Source organism: Calonectris borealis, chromosome Z (genome assembly GCF_964195595.1).
Source record: "Calonectris borealis chromosome Z, bCalBor7.hap1.2, whole genome shotgun sequence".
Classification (NCBI taxonomy): domain Eukaryota; kingdom Metazoa; phylum Chordata; class Aves; order Procellariiformes; family Procellariidae; genus Calonectris; species Calonectris borealis.
In genome coordinates this window covers 7,907,521-7,928,764 of record NC_134352.1, presented here as the reverse complement: position 1 = coordinate 7,928,764, position 21,244 = coordinate 7,907,521, and the positions used below count along the sequence as shown (strand labels likewise).

Genomic DNA, 21,244 nt, shown 5'->3' with positions numbered 1-21,244 from the left:
GTGTCTTTCCTTGTCTCTCTGTTATATCCATGGCTACTCCTTCCCACCCTCATCTTTGCATCTCCCTTTCCTGTTCCCTAAGTGTTATGACTGGCTCCTAGCTATAGCAATCCTGCTTGCCCAGTCTGACGTCCAAAAGAATAGAAAACTGTGGAACAAATATTGCATCCTTTTCCTCATTGAGTATTAATCAGTGTCTGTGCCTTGCTCAGCTGTTGATTCTTGCACAATTTGTAGGAAATTTGTTTCCTTGAGATCAAACAAACACCTTCCTTGACCTTGCCAAGGTTGGCTGGAGTTGAACAAAGATTTCAAAACTGAAAAAGGTGGATGAGTAGCACAATTATATGGAGGTTTATTATTTCTATATCAGATCAGGTTGTAAAGCTAATAAAGCTGTGACGAGGTGCTTAAAGTAGAACTTGAGATAAATGATGGATGTATCATACCAAGCAATTTATAGCCGCTGTAGGGGAATGTGTAGAATTCCATTCCTGTGCAGCAAACTCTGTGGCCCGCATGTATAGAAAGCATTGCATAAGAGAGATTGTTGGGGGTTTTTTTTGTCCCTAGTCTATTCCTGGAGAGCTGGAATGTCTTTTAAATATCAGTGGGTGGACATCATGAAGTGTCATTTCTGGTACTGTAGCCAGGGAGAAGGTAGAGACTTTGCTATCTAACTGGAAGATAACCTGGAAAATGCTGGTGTTTGCCTTTGTTGCAAAAGTGCTTAGTTAATGAGTTAGAAAAGTATCTTACGCAAAATTTTAAAAGCTTAGGTGTGGGGAGTGGATAACTGGAAGTGATAAAATGTTTGTTGTGTATGTGACATGAACATCTCGTTTGCACAATGTTCTCTCTCTCTCTCTTTGAGGTGATATCTACTGATTTTTGGGGGTGTTCGTGGTTTGAAGTAGCTTAAACAGACTGATCCACAAGTACCTAAATTGTGTTTCTTTAATGTTCTGTTGACTCTCTTAGTTTTTTAATACGTTATGTCTGATATGCAGAAGCTAATGTAATGAGGTTAACGATAAGGTTATGGAGAGCAGAATGCCCTAAACATAGGATTCTGAAGTCATGCAACTTCCAGCACTGAAAGCTTGCTCAGGGCTTTGGAGTGAATAGGCATTGTCCTTGTCAGCTTCTGTTGAAATAGGAAAAAAACCCAACCCTCTTGCCCATGCACACAACTTCACATCTATGTTTCAGGGATACATGTGTCAGTTCTGGTGTTCTGCAAGCCACAGAATATGCTTAATGTACTGAAGTAAATGTAGAGCAAAAAATTAAAAACCTCTAATATAACATAGTGTGTCACGGGAAGGGAGTGGTGATCAAAGGTTTCATCAACATTTTGGGTCTCTGCCGTAAGAGAGAACTTGTGAGATAGAAGTGGGCAATGCCCACCCCACCTGGAGGCCCAGGGTCCCTCTCCCTGCTTTCTGTGCGGACCCTGAGCCAGCACAAGGCTCCCAGTGCACTGCTGTGTCCAGCACCTTGCTGGTATCTCTGGTGCCGCGGTAGTGGAAAAGGGCTGGGGACAGAGAAGTGTCTTAACTCCTCCAGGCCATTAGTAGAAGTCCTAAAGCATCAAATTAATTAGTTAAAAGTATTCCAGACAAGATCAAATACATGGCAACGAAGCCTTTTTTTGGGTGCTGCAAGGGGTGAATCAAACACTTAAAGCCCCATGAGGATGAGCTCACCTTTTTGGCCCCAGATTCACCCCAACGTGTTGATGTATTTCAGCTTTACTGTGGTGTCGTTCATGTTCTTGTCTCCAAGACGCACTCCTTGCCAGGCGCAAATATGAGACTTTAATGTTTGGAACTCTCTGTGTAGTTTATTGCCTGCATTTATTTGTAGTCAATTTATATTCATTTGATCTTTTTCTAGTTAAAGCTGATGTTTAAATCTCAAGGAAGGAGAAAAATTGTGTGTATTTAGAGAGTTACCAAAAACATTTTAACCTTTGCTTTGCAGGTCAGACAAACCAAATTTTTAATTACCCCTCAAAAATAGGATTTCCATTTTTTCCTGTGATTCTAGTAGCCTTTGTTGTGCCCCATTTCTTCCAGTTCTGGATGAGATGATGCTTTTATTGAGGCTGAATCAAAGCCTTGTGTAATAGTATTAATAATTTCTATTAGTCTGAATATGCTTTGCCTGCAAGAGCATAGAATGACTGTAGCTTTACCAAATTCAGAACTGCAGACAGTTCCTTATCTACCACTAAAGAGGAGAGTGTAAAATGGTATTACTAATGAAACGTGACTTTTATTTGGAGGAGATGTATTGTAGAACTGGGAAGAAGAGGGTCCCTTTGTAGTGGTGTTGGCAACGACATGTCTTTCCTAATACAAAACCAGTTTGTTCTAAATCCTCTCACTTTGAATGTATGGAGTGCCGTTTTATTTATCCTTCTATACACAGAGTACAGTCCTAAAGGACACTCTTTCAAGTTTTACTTTGTCCTTGTTCCCATAACTAAGAGATCTGTGCAGTAAGCAAACTACCTCAAGGTCTTCAAAGAAATCCATCTTAATTCAGAGTTAAACTGGTTGCCATTTGATACCATCATCATCCAGAGCTGGATTAGAATCTTCTTTTCCAGCAGTGATTTAGGAATAAAATCTGTCCATCCTACAGCAGAATTTCATGGGCTAAATTTTCCTCCCAAGGATAAAGATTTTATAGCATCAGTTCCAATATAAAATGCACAAATGCAGGTTACAGCATATGCCTGAAATCTCAAAATTGTTGTAGTAAAGAAAAAGATTGCAGCATCATCACATGTATTCATTCATTCTTGCTAGCTGTGTTTTGGTACCATTGAATGCTGTGTCTAACTCCTTATAAATGTAGTAATCAGGCATTCATTCATGTTGGCTAAAGTAGCTAACCATTCCCTTTTTTGGCACAAATAGCTGAAATATATTGTGTGTGAACATAAACAAAAGTGTTTGATTACCATTTGCGTATTTTGTACATTCTTTTAACAGATGTGAAGACAAAGTTTATAGTACTTGTATATTGCTGTTAAGTATTTGAAATCCATTCAGGAATATTGTCCTCTCATGGCTGCATGTTTATTTAGGGGAACGCTGGACCCCTCTGGAGGGATATGAGACATTAGGAGTTTTGAAAGTAAATTACTCTTTCTCCTGCATATAGAAAAAGAAGTGAACAGATCCAGAAGGATGTTAAATTTTTTTAGGTTTCATTTAAATTTCATTTTTTCATTGTTTCTAATGCGTAAAATTACAGAGGTCACAGCACAATTTAACAATTCAAGATTTATCCTATAAAGTTAGCCAGATTCTAACTTAGCCACTTAAGTAAAAAAGCCAGCGATAGACTGGTTTTTTGTTTGCTTGTTCTTTAAAAGGACATATACAGTTTATTGATTGCATAGTGGTAATTCTACCACGGCTTTGGGTTTTGATGGTGTTAATTGCTTGTTATGAAAGAGGGTGGTCTAAAGCAGAAAACACTGTGCTATTTAACATGGCATTTAACTTGATAAACTCATATAAAGTCTTTGTTTGTAAACTGTGTTCTGAAGGAAGGTCAAGAAAAAAATCTGTAAGTGAGACAAAATATAAAGCAACAGAAGTCAGAATAGCCTTCACCTTGCCCTGTGTTTGAAAGTACCCAGTGTCAGAGGAAACTGTGAGAACAGGCCAGCTGGGTAATGTTACCTCCCCAGAGCACACTCCCAGCCTCCAGCAATTTGCAGTTGAGGGACTTCCTCAGGCACAACTGATACCCATGTGTATCTTGTATTTTCCCAATGTTTAAGTAATACATTTTCTTTCTTTGAAATGCTGTAGTTAGGCAGGAGGCTGCTAGGCTTTGATCTAGATAATACAGTTCATGGAAAGCACCGTTTGTTTTTTCATGCTTTTCATTATATTTTTTCAGGTGTTGAAACACACCTGACTAGTAGTTTTACAGATCGCTGTCGACTCTAAACAGATTTAATAAAATGAATTTAAATTTTATGTATTCACTGTACTTGAGCTATGTCCTTACCATGATGAATGAACTCATACTTCATGCATTTATCATAAGTTAAGAGATTTCTGATAAAATTGTATTTATTTATCTTGTATAAAAATAAAACCTTATATGACTGAAAACTTTCTGTGGTTCTTATAGCAGTTACATTATCAATTTCACTCTGCTTTAAATGTAATGATATATTATCACATCTAAAAATGTTAGATTTGCTTCACTGTACAAGAGATTAGCAGATCTGCTAGCACACTAGCAACCAGAAATGCTATTTAGGTTGTTAAGATGTTCAGATGTTAATTCAGTGCAGTGCATTCATATCTGCAGCCTTCTGCTTTGTCAAAATAATTCTTAGTTCAGGATTCAAATATTTTCGTATTTGCTAATTTTCTGTATTGTTCACATATCTGGCAGCAGAATAATACAGGGGAGTATCTCATGATTTAATTTCAAGTAGATCTTTTAAATGACTAGAATAAAAAACTCTGTAGTTAGATTTTTTTATGTTTAAATACATTGCAAAGTAATTTTAGTATTATATTAATAATGTTATCCTTAGATGGAGAGTACAGCAGAAGTAAGCTTATTGCTTTTAGTCAACTGGCTTATGTTACATTATTTCACAGAAGATTGTTTGGAAAATTGGATAGAGCTCAGATTGCTGACATGGTTTATACAGATGGGAAAGAATAGGCTAATATCGCACCTAAATAGAGAATGAAGTAGTAGCCAGTTTATAAAATGCGAGACAGTTTCTTAGAATAAGGTGTTGGGTTTCTTTGTATAATGTTAGATTCAGATTTTCTAGTGGTGGAATTTTTTTTCCAGATCATGCAGAGATTAGAAACCTCAAACTGTACATCAAATGTGCTGAATAACTGTGCAGTGCAGACAAATTTCTTTTGAAGTGGTTTAACAACTGATCGGTATAATATATTTGGGCTCGACAAAGTGTTTATTAGTTTAAGTATAAATATTTAAAGTTTAAAAGCATACTTTGAAATTCATCATCTGGCGGCTTTGATAATTTCTTTTCCTTGTCCTTCCCTCCTCATACACATGTAGTTTTACATAGTTCTTCACTGTACTTTCTGGCTTTTGAAATAGGAATCCCAGTATGTTTTGTTTACAGGTGGAAAAAATGGGTCATTTAGTACTGGATGCCGTTTTCCTGACCCTTTGTTACTTGTGGGATTAAAGCAGAAAAACTGTATGGATGCTTAGTTTTAGATTACTGGAGCTACAGTAACATAGCCATATGTGAGGATGATTAAAGTGCAGATTAAGCTTTGAAGGGAGGAATTTTTTTAATATCTGCATCTATTTTACATATTACTGTGTGTTTTCAATTGGCCACATAGATATAATCATGCTGTTTAAATTAAGTGACAGGGTTCTGGAACATAATTCTGCTGCTTACACATGCTTTTTATAATAAAAATACGGATTATTTTCTTCTTTTAAGGTACATGTGTTTATAATTTAACAGTTCAGTATTCCTTCACGCAGAGGAGTGTTCCAGGGTCTCAAGTACAGCGGATTTAATAATTCTCCATGAAAATGTAATTGTGGCTCATGATACTGACCTTTCAGAATTTCAGTGTAACTGTTGGCTAGCTTCAAAGCTGCGTACTTGGGGTATTTTATTACTCTGTCACTGATATTAACACTTCTCAATTTCCTTTCCATTATCCAGCTGTAATTTAGAGCGCCTCACTAATTGATGTACAAAGCTTAAATCTCTGCTGTTTTGAATACGCTGTGTGGATGCCAACAGCTTGCCTTTTGGTTTTTTGGTTGCGTAACTTTTAGTAACCTTGCCCAGTCTACACCAGCTACGTGATTGTGGCTCTCAAGAATCGGGTTTAAAGCTCAGATGTGTTCTATGCTGAAAAGAGCCACTATAGGTCTGAGCAGTTGCACTGAGGGTACCTGCTGTCTGCTGCCGTTGCTTGCAGGTTGCCTGGCTGCCCAGAGGAACGGGAGAAATGTTTAACTTTGTGCATTTGGCGTTGCTGGAGGAGTGGAATGGTAGTGGGGAAGAAGAAGGTATTGTTGTGACCTGCAACAGGGCTGCTAAGCAGAACCTACAAAGTCTGACATTTCTGTTTTCCTCAGGGCTGGGAAAAACCAGTCTTTTAGGATAGCGGAGTATTTTGGGTCCTGTGGTGTGATCGGAGAGTCTGCTGTCCTGTTCAGAGGTAACAGAGTGAGTTCCCAAGGTGCCTGGGACAGCAGAGAGTCTGTCCCCAATTCATACAGTGGCTGTGGAGGAGTGCATCTGCCTGCGCTCCAGGTAGAAGGTGGCAGGTGGGGCACTGCAAATCCTGGCACTGTACAGCAAGGCTGCTCTGGGAATGAATATGTCATTTGTGACAGATGAGGGAGGGGACGGTTTTACAGTTTTAGGATAAAGCAGTATGTCACTGAAAAAATCTTGGCACTTAAATGCCGTTAAATTTATGTGTGTCCAAGTGCACATCCAGTCATGATGTTCTCCCTTTCACATGCCATGTAATAAAATTTCAAGGACTCTTACATTTAGCTGTCTTCAGGGCCAGAGGCCTCTGACTGCCGGTCTGTTGTAATGCCTGCAACCTGTGGAGCTCCCTAACTTCATTGATTTCCTCAGGGATAGTATTTGTTAGCAGCTACAGTGGCAAGTGGCAGGGCAGTTCTGCAGTAAAAGCCCTGGGCAAGACAGCCAGTCTTCCCCGAAATCTTATATTTTGATTGCATCCTTACTTTTTATCCCTCTGTGCTTGCTGAGCTCTAGGCATCTCGCTGGTCGGTGAGAACAGACGTGGGCTGGGATGTGTTTGCCTTGCACACGCTTGGCTGGTATACAAAGTGTCAGTATCAGAAGACTGGTTTCTTCCTAACCTGCAAGGGTGGATGGACTCACACACAGCAGCGTGGGGATTTTTGAACTTTCAAGTCTCAGGAGGAGAATGTTGTGATAAAGCTTAGTTGTCATTCTGAGAGAAAACACAGGGATTTTAAAATAAGCACTGGGATGTCTTGAGGATTTTTAAAGTTTCCTGGAACATCATGTTTCAGATTCAGCCTTACTTGCTGGAAACTTTCCGAATGCTGGCTAAAGCCTTCCAGCGTGTTGGTACCCGCAGAGTGTGCCCAGCGGCACATCGGTGGGGAGTCTGGGGAAACATATGATCTGGAGCAGATGTTTTTGTTGTGAAACCTCAGCGAATCTTAGCACAGCTTTCACCTAGCTGACTCTGTTTTGTAGTGCACACAGTTACCTCAGAGATAAAGCCTGAACATGGAAAAGCTGCATTCAGAGGAATTGTGCTATTCAGCTTTGACACATCTCTTTCACTGCTGTCTTACAGTGAGCTCGCTACCTTTCGCTCTATTTCCTTTGGGCTGCATGCACTGACAGTGCTTTGGTTCACTACCTCGTGAAGACAAACTCCTAGCCTGTATGTTTTGGATGCACCCATGTACCCCTAATCTTAGTCTTTTCCTAGAAAGCAGCATTGAGGCAGTTTGTTTGCAAAAAGCAGAAACGGAGTTTACCTTAGCTCTGCAATCTGCAGCCAGTTCGTGGATATCTTGGAAGTTGTAGCTGTGCCATTAGCAGCAATGTAAATCGAGGGGAAACTTGACAGTAGGTTGTCCATTTTAAAGCTCTTTTCTGACAGTGGCTGTAAGAAGAATATGATTGTAAGGAAAGTGCAAATAACTATAGAATTGTTTCTTAGCATAAAAAGTGTTTGCTCGTTGGTTGACTTCAGTCCTGAAATATGGAGATTAATGTTACAGGTTTTGAAAAAACAAAGAAGCCAAAACCCTAACATGGTTCTGATTCATGTAATTACCAATTGCTGGTCTGGATCAAAAGTAGAGGGCAAAACGGTAACCAATATTTATACCGTGTTGGAATGAAGTATGCTACATAAAGTTCAAATGTAAACTTCCCCTGCCCCTCCCCCAGGTACTTGACTGCAAATTTAGGGTTGGATATTCAGGGTTCAGTGTTGTTCATATTATATACCACTGGAAGAACATGTAGACGTGGGCACTGAAGTGTATATTTGGCTGTTTTGAGCATAGAGGGGGGATAATGAGCTTATATCCAGGATCTTGCTTGCCTCTTGAATGAAAGCCCAAGATCCTCTGCATTTTTTAATTCTTCTACTTACCTACTTATGAGAATGTGGCCTTAGTCAAAGTCAACAAAACCAAAAGAAACCAAAGAGAAAGTTCACTAGCTAGATGCCTTCCCCTCAGAGAAACATGTTTTATTTATTGATCTTATGATTATTCTTTTACAGTGAAGTAAATGCCCGGCTTGATGCTGTGTCTGAAATTCTACTGTCAGAATCCAGTGTGTTTGGTCAGATTCGAAATCTTCTTTGTAAGCTGCCAGATATAGAGAGAGGCCTCTGCAGTGTTTTTCACAAAAAGGTATACCCATAATTACCCTAATTTATTATTTTCTAAATGGCGTCATTCTGTCTTAATGTACTTCCATAGTTTTTGCATGTTTGTTTAAAAATATTTTCTTCTTACCAAGGCTGAGGCTGGCATAATGAAGGGATGCAAGTTTATAAAAATTATGTTTGCCTTGTGGTAGAATCTTATTTTATTTGTTATCAGTGATATGCTGGTAGAAGAAATGTCTGAGTAGGGTTCTAGAATACATACATTGTATTGCTAATGCTAACAGGAAAAACATCTATGGTAGTCATGATTTAGTGGCTGGATTCAGTAAGATGGGATGGTGCAATAGGTCCTTGTGCCATAAATTATTTCCCTTTAAAACAAAGCATCGCATTCTGTATGCTTATCTAAAATCACACTTGCAAACGAAACCATGTGGCTGTAGTTAGCTGTTTTCAAATGAATGTTAATTTGTTTATAAATTCTGTAATTTGGATCTCACTTGCACATTTTAATAAGATTTACTTGTAATGAGACACTGACAATTCTTAGTTGAAGCAGATTAATGTGCTAATAGCACCTGTGCAGTACTTTATGTTCTTTTATTTCACTGTTATATTTAGAGGTTTTGACAGTTTGTTTTAGATAAAGGAATAGGTAGGTAGAAGGAGAGCAAAGTTGTAATTTGTTTGGATGGTACAGCACAAAGGCTTCCGCTCTCTGAAAATCTGAAACTCGGTTCTTGTGTAATTTTTAAAGCCCTAACGTGTTGCAGTGTTAGGCACATGGAAAGACTCACATATTTCAATGAATGGATACAGAGGTCCAGCCAAAATGAAGTTTATGAAAAGAGGGAATGTCCACCAACTTCCCCATCCTCTAAAATGTACCGTATCCACATGATACAATTGTTCTTTCAAAACAACTGTCCAGGAATTAGGTAATTCACTTTTTAATGGTTTAACTCATTTCAGGTTGAGTGATATGTAATAAGGTTTGTAGGGTTACATCTGTATTTCACAACATCCTGGCAATCCTCCACTGCTATCCTGTGCTTCTTTTTTTTTTTTTTTTTTTTTTTTGGTATGGTCTGTATCTGTTTCTTCAGGTGTCCCTTCCTATTGTAGGGCTGCTTACCCTTCTCAGCTTTAAAGCCGCTATTTAGGTGGAACCATTCAGAGGCCATGGATTTTCATGTCATTTTTGGAATGAGGTTACAATGTAGTTTGCCTTAACAACAGCCACTGTAGTGTGAAGATATGTGTTTAGTGAATCAGATGTTGGAAAGAAGTTGCAGGAGAGAAGTACTCCAGCAGAATCCTTAAGAAGGGTAAATGGGAGGCAAAAGCTCCAAGCACACTTTTCCTTTGATGAAATAGTTTCTCTTGTTAAAAATCTAGTTTGTCATCCATTGCAGAACACCGTGGAGAGTGCCCAAAGCACTGAAGATCTTTAGGACTTTGAGGAGATGACGGCGTCCCTGAAAGATGGGGTCTGTTTTGAATAAAGAATCAAAAGCAGACTCTGGAAAACAGATTCTGCAGTCTAGACAGATAGTGAATATGGAGCCTGAAGAAAGATCCCTGCAAAGCAGATACATATTCAAGAACACTGAGTAACTGATTTTCATTATTTCCACCCTCCCCACCCCAAATATCTAGTAAATGCTGCCATTTCAGTTCTGTTAATTCCAGATGTCTATCTCCCACATGCTCAAAATGAGGTTCCCTGCAATTTCATTCCCACTAAGGGTTCCAAAACTCTGAGTGGAGCACACTGATGGCTTAACTAAAGGAATATGCTGTAATGCAGGCTTGTTAATTCAGTGTCAACTGCAGGAAAAATAGGTGTGAACGTGGCAGTATTTCGTCCTTCAGGCGCTTTAGACTTCAGTTACATTAGTATTTGAGGAGGTATGTTTCACAAAGGGAGACCTCTGAAGCGTACAGAGGTGGCTGGATTGTTGTAGTTGTTCCAAACATCTTTCATTCAGATCAGCCACTGCAGAACTTTTATTGTGCAATGCACTTTGCACCAGTAACCTCTAGAGAAGACAAAAAAAAAATCCCGGCAAAACAGTGCTCTGTTTTGGAGCTGACTTTGCAAGGTAAAGCATCCTTATGGGAGCTCTTCTGGTAAATAGTATCATTGTGTATTTTCCTGGTCTGACTATTAATTTTTTTTTTTTATAAGTCTGCTAATGATTCTTATCTGGTAGCATCATTCAAATTGGCAATTGTTAATCTGACCCTCCACAAGTTCCCATTACCCCAAACCCAAAACACCAAAAACCATTGCTGATCTACCCCCAGGTATGAGCAATCTGGAGTTAGAACAGTGTTCTTGTAGTGGGAATTAGGTATTACCTTGGAGGTCATATTACCAGCTCCGAATTTGCCCCAGCCTGGAAAAGAACTATGGGAATGGTTAAGGAGACAAGAGCAATGTTACTGTTGCTATGGAGAGTGGAATTAATACAAGGACTGGTTGTTCTTCTCAGTTCCTGCAGCTCCAGCACCTGACATCTTGCCAGGCAGAAACGCTGTCAACCGCAGAATGGCCTCACCCTTCTCTAAGAGAAGGATGGCTGGAGGTGAACTGTTTGAAGACTTCTTGGTAACATTCAGAAGTTGACTTCAAAAGGAAACTGGGAGACAGGGAATTGTCAAGAGTTTTGTCTAAATAGTGCCTGGAGCTGATGCAGAATTAGATCTTGCTGGAGGACACATTAGCTCAATGTTTTCCATAACCGGTTCAGCCATGCCCTCTAGCCCCTGGAGAGAGCCACCAAATAACAGAACAAAACTTAGGCCACATGCATTTCCTTTTGTGATCTGCATCTCAGGACAGTGGGAAATATGAATGGCAGGACCCTGGTTTTTTGTCTCAGTTGAAGTGATGACTGCTTAGCCTTGTCTTGGAGTGCACAGAATGGCAAGAGAGTTGTCAAAGACCTATGCTTGAGTAGGTCTAAAAACCATTACAGCGTAAACATGCCATCATTGTTAGAAACGTGTCCTACAGGGCTGTCCTGGTGTTGCTTGTTGGTTTCATGCCTGGTTTCATGCAGTGTGTTTCAGAAGATAAATATTTATACAGGCTTGATCCATAAATGTTGATCTTATTTGTACCCTTTGTTCAATAAACATTATTTTTTGACTAAAGCTCAGTCACCAAAGTGGACAGGAATCACCATAACAAATGGTCACTGAATTTACAGAACACATTAAAGTGAAGCTGTTTCACTGAACTCCTACATGAGGAGTGAGGTCAATAATCAAACCTTACCAGGGCGCATAGTAAAATGTCATTTCAGTTTGTTCTGCTTCTAACTTCAGCCATGGGCTCTCTCTCGTTTGGACTTCCTCACAAGTTGCTGCGTTTGGGAAAACCTCTTCAGTTCTGAATCAGTCTCTAAAACTTTGCTGCCCACTTACCAGGCTGCTCACCTCTGCAAAATAAAGCAGGCAGTTGCTACAAGGAGGGTATTTGCTGCTTGGCTGCCTGCAGCCTCCTTGTGGGATTTGCCTTTCAGTTTTCCAGTGAATACTTCACTACTTCACTGTCATGCTCAGACTCTTCAGAGGAGAAGGGTGCTGCTCAGCTCGGTGCTAAGTGTTTAAAATCTTTCACATAAGCTTGTCAACCAGAATGATGCTGAAAATGTGCCCTTCCCTGGAAGGTATGATTGATACTTCATTGAAGATGGTGTGATTTTCAGAAGATTCAGAGAAAAATGTTGTATTTTTGATTTTTTTTTTTCTCTTATGAAGTCAGTACCTGTTATATATGCTCAGGAAATTAGTTATTGTTTGTATAGAATGTTTAAAATAAATTCTCCCCATGGAATAATATATTATTGACTTCAGCTAACACAGATTTTAATCTTTTTACATTTTTTATTCTGTGATAGCAGTATGCACATCTTGCATATACTGTACTTTCACTCTTTTAAAGAATTTGCATGACAGATACTTTTAGATTTGTAATACTAAATGCTGATTTGAGAAAATTGTTTCCTGTTAAGCTGATTAATATAAATAGTGTCATAACAAGGAGACATTGTAACCTTAAAATGAAATACCTCATTTTTCCTAAACCAAAAATAGTATGCTCATTATACTAAAAACATAAAGGTAGTTATTACAGTTTGAAAGGAGTGATAAATGTATGCTGCATTTCAGCTCCCTTTTTTTTATTTGAAATGCTTTTAACTTGCAGTGGTCAATGGCTGTCAGCTGTGGGTCTCTGGCTCCCTTTTAGATCTGTTGGAAACAATTTCACTAATGCAAAGGAGGCTAAATTGCTTTCAGTGTTGTTGTTGAAAGGGTGTTAGACCTGGCATACTGCTGTGCATCTTTCGTGCATTCTTCTCAGTGCCAGCCGTACCATTTTCAGTACAGTTTGATAAACTGCTGGTTGAAACTATTGTTTGGCATCACTGTCAACTCTGAGGTTTTTTTTTTTAGTGCCAGAGAAGCTGTAGCTATCATTGACAGCATTTCAAAATTACACTTCAAAAATAGCATTGAATATGCTTGTGAGAATCTTCCGTAAATGCAAGACTATTAATCCCGCTTTATGTAAACCATTTTTACTGTATTTTAAAAGCATCTAATTCATAACACAGCTATATATCTTCTGTAAGGTTACTTAGGATTTAAATGGAGTCAGGCCCACTTTAATGGAGTCCAGCTTTTCAGAGTTATTTTTATGTATCTGTTCCAAGTTATGCGTTTGCTTAGTAAATTATTTCTGCAGTGGAGCCATTAAATTTTAGATGCAAAGTCCTGCAGTGTTACTAAAATCAAGCCAGAGGAAACAGTAATACTCTGAATAAGCACAAAAGAGGTATGTTCACTCTCTTTCTTGGGAATGTTGTGTTTAACAAAGTTGTTTGTGATAAAGCATGCGAATTTCCCATTCCCCAAAGGCTGTAGCTCACAGTAGAATCAAATAGGTTTTAACTCATTAGATTAGTATTATGGTGTGTAGGTTATCAGAGTTGCTGCGAGAAGCTTCAGCATGTTCATTAAGCATCCTTTGAGAAACCTTGTTATAACTTGCAGGGTTGTTTACCATGTCTTTTGTACACGACCAAGTTTGGGGTTTTTTTCCCCACTGATTCTTTTATAGGTAACACTGCCTTGGAATCTAGCTTCCTCCCCTTATTGAAGCCTCACCTTCACCAACCTCACCACTCTTACTGAAGAACACTTCAGACAGGTCGTCTTATGTATTCTTAAAATCTTCTCCTTTTCCTACCCTCATATAGATAGTGTACTAATTAAATCCCTATTTGTTTTTTTTTTTTTTTAAAAGAACAATTTAACAAAAAACCAAACAAACACCACCTGTTTAACTGATGTATTTGTTACTGTTCATACTTGCTCATTCTTCTTTTCTGGGCATCGTTCTCCTATGAATCACTTAATGCTGTCTGTCAGGGACCTACTTTGTAATTTTGCGTGGAGGGCTTCAGCCTTTACCTGCTTGAGTACGTTCTGTAATCAAGGAAAGTCTTGCAGAATTTTATCCTTTATCTGCATCAAGGTTGATGATGATGATGCAGTCAGTCGTACTGTATTTTACTTTGACTTCAAGTCCACGCCTGGTTTTATAATTTGTTTAGTCTTTCAGACCTTTTCTTTGTGCTTTGACTTCAAATGGCATTGACAGATTTACTGCTTTATTATTTTGCTTTATTTTGTTGTCAGAGCTTTTACAAGATAGAATAAGTAGATTCCAGATTATCAGAAAGATGTTGATAAATTGCAGCAAGTGAGAGAGCCGAAGTTTTCATGAGGCAGAATAATGGATTGTTCATGAAGAAAGACTAAAAGATTATAGTTCGGTTAAATTGATGATTAAAGGAGAACAGCAGGTTTAGAGATATTTGAAGTGTGTTAACAGCAAAGAGGGAGTTGAGTTAGTGTAATACAAAAGAGTAAAACTAGAGATACTGTGATTGATTTAATGGAAGGGAAATTTAGGCTATCAGATAAAACTTTTACATGATGATACTTATGGCTTTATGGATTTCAGTTTCTGAAAGGAAGTGGTAAGCACATAGTTTCTTGGAATATAAGGGTCCAAGAGCAGGCAGAAAGAAAACTCATGCAGAAAAACTGAGCAGTTGCAGGGGAAACACCTATGGGTCTCTTCTATCCCTAATTTCCATGGATCTGAAACAAAGATGAACTTAGGTTTTCCAGAAACATTCAGAATATAATCTTTCTGGCCTTCCTGAATGTCATGAAATATCATGGTTAAATTACATATTCCTTTAGCCAAGTCTATCAACTTTGCCTGTTTGGTATGACAAGTTCAGTTCTTCAGCACATAGCCATGCTTCGGGTTAGTTGGAGAGTATTTAACAGATACTGGCTTTATGATAACTTCAGTTACATTTACTTACTCATGTGATTGAGTACATTTTAAATGGCCAGGAATGATTTTTCTTTGATTTTGTTTAATATAGCCTTTATGATACAGCAAATCAATGAACCCACTAATTAACCTTTTAAATTATTTTCTTTCTAACCTTATCATTGTCAGTCACTTACAACTTCCAGTGTTCGTAGTAGATGGCCAAGGCTGCAGGTTTTTATGTATCTTTACTCTGTGTTTATACAGCATGGAGGCCACTCTTCCGTCAGCAGTCACAGTAGTGACATGTATTTAATGAGAAGAGGGCTAAGGCTGTAACTGGAGTTAAAGCATTAATATTTTTTTTTATGGTTTTCAGAAGGTTGCGTTTAGACAGCCTTCATGTTCAAGTAGGCGTCACAGAGCAAACTTATTTTATGTGGGGAGAGAGAGAAAATGTTCCTTTCCAGCCCAGCGTTTTTGTAAATACTTGCTTCTGTGTTTGGGTACGGAAGTTATTTGGGAGAAATAACTACAGTGTAATAGATGAGAGAGTTGTCTTTGTTCTTGCATAAGGGTGTGGGAAGGAAAGAGAAAAGTTTACCTCTGGGGAGAAATTGACAGAGAAGGGATGACAAAATAAAAATGTAGATGTGTTTTATGAAATAGTGATTCACTGAAGCCTACATGTTCTGTAATCAGTGTTGTGCTAATCACCAGAAAATACTGACCAGAAATTAAATTCTAGACTGTATGTTGCCTGGGTAGGGGAGAGAAAAAATGTAGGAAGAGAAGGATGCAAGAAATGTGGCATACAAAGAACATTACAGTAGAAGCATGCCGTATATCCTACTGCCTTCCTTGCATGCTCAGGTGAGGAAACTAAACTGTTTTTTCCAGTGTTGTCAGTTGACTGATGGGAGAAGTTCAGAAGACTGAAGAGGGAATGTTTCTGCAGATCAGTAAAATACGAAAAAATATCAGCATAATTATTTATGGACAACTTTTTTCAAACCTCCTGAAATGGAAATGTCCTGGAGTGCCACTGGATTCAACAGGGTTTGAAGGCATTAAGTGTCTCATAGGGCTGGGTTCCCATTTGGTGTGCAAATATGGTGTAGCACAAAATGCAGACTGACTTCTGTAAAGACCATTTCAGAATCGGTATTACCTAATTTATAGGTAGAGCATCAGGTAACTGAGAGCTGAATGGGCCAACTGGGGGGGGGGATAGGAGCGTGGCAGAAGGTGGATTGTTTTGTTAGAGTTGTTAACTGCTTGCAAAATTCTGACCTTGACCGCTAATTCTTGAAAATGAGCTAAAGGTTACAAACTGCTGACGCTGAAGAGCGTCTAGAATCTAACAGCAAAATATTTGAGCCACCTCAGAAGTAATATTAATGGTTAAAAAAGAAAGAGAGAAGAGTTTCTCTTTTACAAGTCACTGTTTTTGGTGAGAAGCTGCCTTAAGGGAACCAATATGCTCCTACTCTGTGGATATCATGAACCACGCTCTGAAAGCGCTGTGTGATATTGGCTCCAATCTGGGAGATTCCCTTTCGATGATACCCTGGCTCGCTGCCTGAAACAGATAGAAAAATCTCTTTCATAACTCTGTAGTGAGGAGAGGATGAAAGACAAAGACTGGGTTATTGTGTTCTTAGTCTTCTCATCGCATAGACCTGGGAATAACCAGCCAGAGGCTGAAGCTGGCAATAGCTACAAGCACTTTAAGTAGTGACTGTTGGTTTTCTCTTTCTGTGGGTTTTTTTTCTTTTCTTTTCTGTGGTCTTGTTCCAAGACTCTCCCTCTCTGTGCCTGACCTTTCTTTCCTCTATCTTTCCAAACCCTCTCTTGCCAAAACAGCAGTCTGGGGATTCAGATAACAACACATAGATGCACAAGTCCATATGGACAAGTAGTGGTACTCATAAAATTACTCAACGTGCTTTTTTGCTATTTATACATTATTAGCCCATTTTTCTGCTATTTGTCTACTGCATATGTGTTACACATCTCCATCCAGCAACAGGAATAATGGAGATCAGCTCTCAACTGACTCCTAACAACAATGGTTAAAAGAATTAATATGCTTTATTAACCTTGTGAATAAGGTTATAAGACGTGATAGGATTATGCAGTTGTGTTACAGTCCATACATTTTAACTGTATTTTGTCTCATTTTCAAAAAGCAAAAATCCTGTAGGATTTAATGTAAATGTAATACATTGTAATGATTTAGACATTGCTTCCCTTCTCAGTGCTCAACCCAAGAGTTTTTCTTGATAGTCAGCACCCTGTCTCGTCTGGACTTGGAAATTCAAGCTCTTGTTCCAGTCATACATTCTCATGTGAAAACTCCTCTACTACAAAATGCACTGTTGGAAATCCCAGAACTTCTCTCCCCAGTAAAACGTTATTTAAAGATCCTTAATGAAGAAGCAGCCAAGTAAGTAGAGAAAAGAGATTAATCTTTCTGACTAAATGTATTCAGTTATGCGAATTATGCATCTTGTTTTAATACACCTCAGTTTTATATTTTTGATTTTATATTTATGTATGCACAGGTTGCTTATAGTTAAAGCAGAGATTGCTGTTTTCTACAGCTTATATTCTTTACTTAAACTAGGCGAGCAAGTATTTTGCCTAGTAGCAAAATTCAGCCTTGGGCTGAATAATTTTTTGAAAGTTTTTCAGCTGTTTTGGGGAATGAATTTAGAGCAAAATATGTTTAGCTCATGTTAATTTGTTTAACAACTTTTTTTTTTTAATTATTTTTTTAAATAGAGACGCTCTTCCTTTTGAAGAGAGACTTGACCTTTAGTAGAGTGGCTGCTCTGCTGTCAGGAATATGCCTTTTACTATTTTTGTGAAAATTCATCAAAGCTTTGAGTGCCCCCCAGCCTTTTTTAAAAATCTCTTTACATGCTCACTAATGACAGAGAATATGAAGTTTAATAGCCTGTGTGATTTGTACCCTCTCAGAACATTTCTGGGGTTAGTGCCCTGTTCATGGACTCCCTCTAGAGCATGACTGAACGAGCATCTATCTCAGGCTCTGGGTGTGATCAGGCTTTTCCCTGCAATTCCCTTGTTGCAGTCTTGGAGAGATGAGCTGAAAGTATGGAGGCTGTCTGCCCTTTTTTGTCTTAATTCTGTCCTTCTTTGGTCCAAGAAAAAAAATGGTAGACAAAGGAAGAAGATGCTAAATTGGAATCAATATGCATTATAAGGGAGAGTGTCTTTAAATAATTTGTTGTGTACAGTTTCTACTGCTGCCTCCATTGTTACCCCTAGGCCCTAGTTTTAACCACAGGAAGAAGGCGGCAGGAGGCTTAAGGTGCAGAATAAATAAAGCAAGAACACGAGTTCAGTAAAGAAGGGATGTGTAAAAATCTCTCAGGGTACAGGATTTAGGAAGAATACATTGTGGCCAGTAAAAGCCACTGTCTTTAAGAAAAAAAGCAGTATAAAATCTTCTAAAAAAAGGTTTTCTTAGGGTGCTAGGCACAGAGGGAGTCTGTCTGGCTTGCACAGCCAATCTTTCTGAGCACTTGACTTTGCAGGTTTTTGGTCTCCTAGTGTAGTTTTTGTTTACACGACATGTTGAGAGGACATTCTGAACACAAAATGAGTATCATCCAGCTTTATATCCAGATCATCCTAAACTTCCCTGCTATGAGCAAATTTCATTTAACTTTTAACATTTTCTCATGTGTCATAATATGAGATATAATTGGCTGTGATATACCTAGAGATTCTTCGATGAAAGGTAGTTTAATGTGTAGTTATATTGAGGCAGCAGTCTTGATCTTTTATTTTCAAAACAGACTAAAAATAAACATCCAATTTATTTATAAAATCTTTTCTATCTTTCTCCAGCTGAGATTTAAAATTAAAGAAATTTAAGAATTAAAGCCTAGAACTTACTTTATTTGCTTCTGAATTAGAGACAGATGCAAGGTGTATAAATTTAGAAGTTGAGAAGGGTAGAAATATTTGCTGTGCCCATTGGATAGGTGGGATTATGAGATTTCTACTGATGCATGGTATCCAATTATAGTTGTGGCAGGTTATGACAAAACAGACTGTATCTTAATTATACCAGATTTACTGTAAGTAAAGTAGGTTTAAAATACGGGTTTTTTTCTGTCACTGTGTTGGTGATGGCTATAATAGTATACAAAATAAGATACAACAGTATAAGTAGAAGATCTCATCACTGATCTGCAGAATGCATACATTTCATTTGCATTTACTCAAGATGACTAAAATAACTTACCTTTTGGCCTTTATATATCTCAAACTTGTGTGGCAATATTATTTGTACTCAAAAGTCTGTCTTTCATCGAAATGATGACTGCTCATATGCATACGTGCACACACATTTGCACACACATATGTATACTGCATCATGTGTTAATTTTATTATGTGGTCTGGATGAAATCCTGTAGTGGTTTTCAAAAGTATCCTTCCGCTCCAGGGGATTTTGAGATTTTGGGGTTTGTGTTTTTTTTTAAACTGTCAACTTCTAAATTTTTGGTAGGCATCACATAGCAGTGACAGTCTTCACAGTCAGCTGCTGGCTACTAGCGATCTTTTTTCCTTGCATTCCCATGGAAACAGGTCTAATTAGCACCAAATCGTTTCTAAAAATTAGTATTGTATTTTAAAATGGCATCTTTACTCTCACTTGTATAATAAGTATGTCCATGTAATGCAAAAGCAAAGCAAAGCTCAGCTTTGTGTTACCTGTCTGGTCACTGGCTCCAGTTGTAGTTTCATTCTCAGGCAAAGGAGTATCGGAGTAGGTAGAATATTAGACTTTTTATTACTTCCATGGTTTATTACTTTCAGTCTGCTAATTACTTGCTCTCCACATATTAGATTTCAGGCTAATTATGTAATTAACTGGTACATTTGTACCAGTTTTGGATTTGCTCTAAAATACAAATGTACATTCCAATTAACTTAGGGCTGATTGCGCTACTTTTTATTGTTTGCCTGATACTTATTAGGATAAGTTAAATTTTTATTATTTTTGATGACAACCATTTTTTTAATAGCTTGTTCAGCTTCCCAATTTTAAACATTTGAACGGCATTGTCTGTTCCAGGTTTCAATCCTGAGCTGAGATAGTGCAGCCAAAACAATTCTGTCATTTTCTGACATTGAGACTAGAAAAGAGCATTGTTTTGCATGTATTAAAAAATGCTCTGGTTAATCTTTTCGTGAGAAAAGAAGGAAGCTACTCTGAGAAACTCCTGCGGACATTCTGCTTTGATGAAGGCCTTGTGGGAGGGATTTTTCTTTGCAATTCTCATGAAAATCTGCCCAAATTTGGCCAAATTCTAAATATGTCAAAAATCTGTGTTCATGTTATGCAGAAATTATCTAGAGCTTCATATTTATTCATGGTAAAGATGTTATCAGCACTTGTGATGCTTCTGGTTGGGCCAGCAATTGCATTCCAGAATTATGGATTGAGACAGAAGGGAGTGATCTTTCTTGTGCTTTCTTTTCTTCCTCTGCTCGACCAAGGGAGAACAAACAGAAAGCTGCAGGGTGCACATTCAGAGACGATAAAAAACCCGAGTCAGCAGGGATTGGTATAGAAAAACGAGCATAGTATGATAGAGTAGAAAGGAACAAGAACAGATTGGTTTTGAATACGTTGGTGGTGGGGGCGGTATCTTGGTGCAGCCTCTTAGAGTTCGTATACAAAATGCCTTTCGGTAAATGTGCTGTACTATGACCAAGTAACAGAAAAGCTGTATTTAGAGGGGAATAAAGCTAGTGTTAGAACAAATAAGAATAACAAATAAAAATATGGACACTGCCAGAACGTATCTTTGGTTTTACTGTTATTTTATCTTATGCTTTTTATGGATAGGACTGGAGATAAAACCCAATTGTTCAAGGACCTTACAGACTTCCCTATTATCAGAAAGAAAAAGGAGGAGATCCTGGATGTGCTTTCTAAAATCCAATTGCATCTGTTGGACATTCGTAAACAGATTAAGAATCCTTCTGCAGAGTATGTTACAGTTTCTGGTCAAGAGGTAATATGGTATCTATTATGTATGACTGTACCCTTGCTTGTCTAGAAACTAGCTTAAAAGTTAGGCTTAACTGAACTGTCTTCATTTCATATGATACTTGATGAGGTCATTTGCCTATAATCTTTTGTACAACTTTAAAGAACAGTTTTGTGACAGTGTCACTTTTTAATTTGTTAAGTGCATTACTTTAGTGATTTAAATAATAGAAGCACTTTAGTGCAGTTGAATTCGGTTCAGTAATGCTTTGCTTTTCTGTATATGTAAAAACACTTGCATACTTCCAAGGTTAATTATGTGGCTATTAAGTGCTGAAATATTCTCAAAGAACCAGGAAGCACAGCATCAGGTTAATTTGAAGAATGGTAAAATGATTTATAAGTACTGA

General features: G+C 38.1%; 1 protein-coding gene across 2 annotated transcripts in view; it reads left to right on the top strand.

The window, feature by feature from the left end:
- MSH3 (mutS homolog 3) overlaps positions 1–21,244 on the top strand; it is a 116,857-nt gene that overhangs the window by 54,704 nt on the left and 40,909 nt on the right. For both annotated transcript variants that reach the window (XM_075137117.1, XM_075137118.1), the window contains exons 13-15: positions 8,319–8,451; positions 17,058–17,245; positions 20,691–20,859. In XM_075137117.1, the coding sequence (XP_074993218.1) occupies positions 8,319–8,451; positions 17,058–17,245; positions 20,691–20,859 (490 nt within the window). The remainder of the gene's footprint in view (positions 1–8,318; positions 8,452–17,057; positions 17,246–20,690; positions 20,860–21,244) is intronic.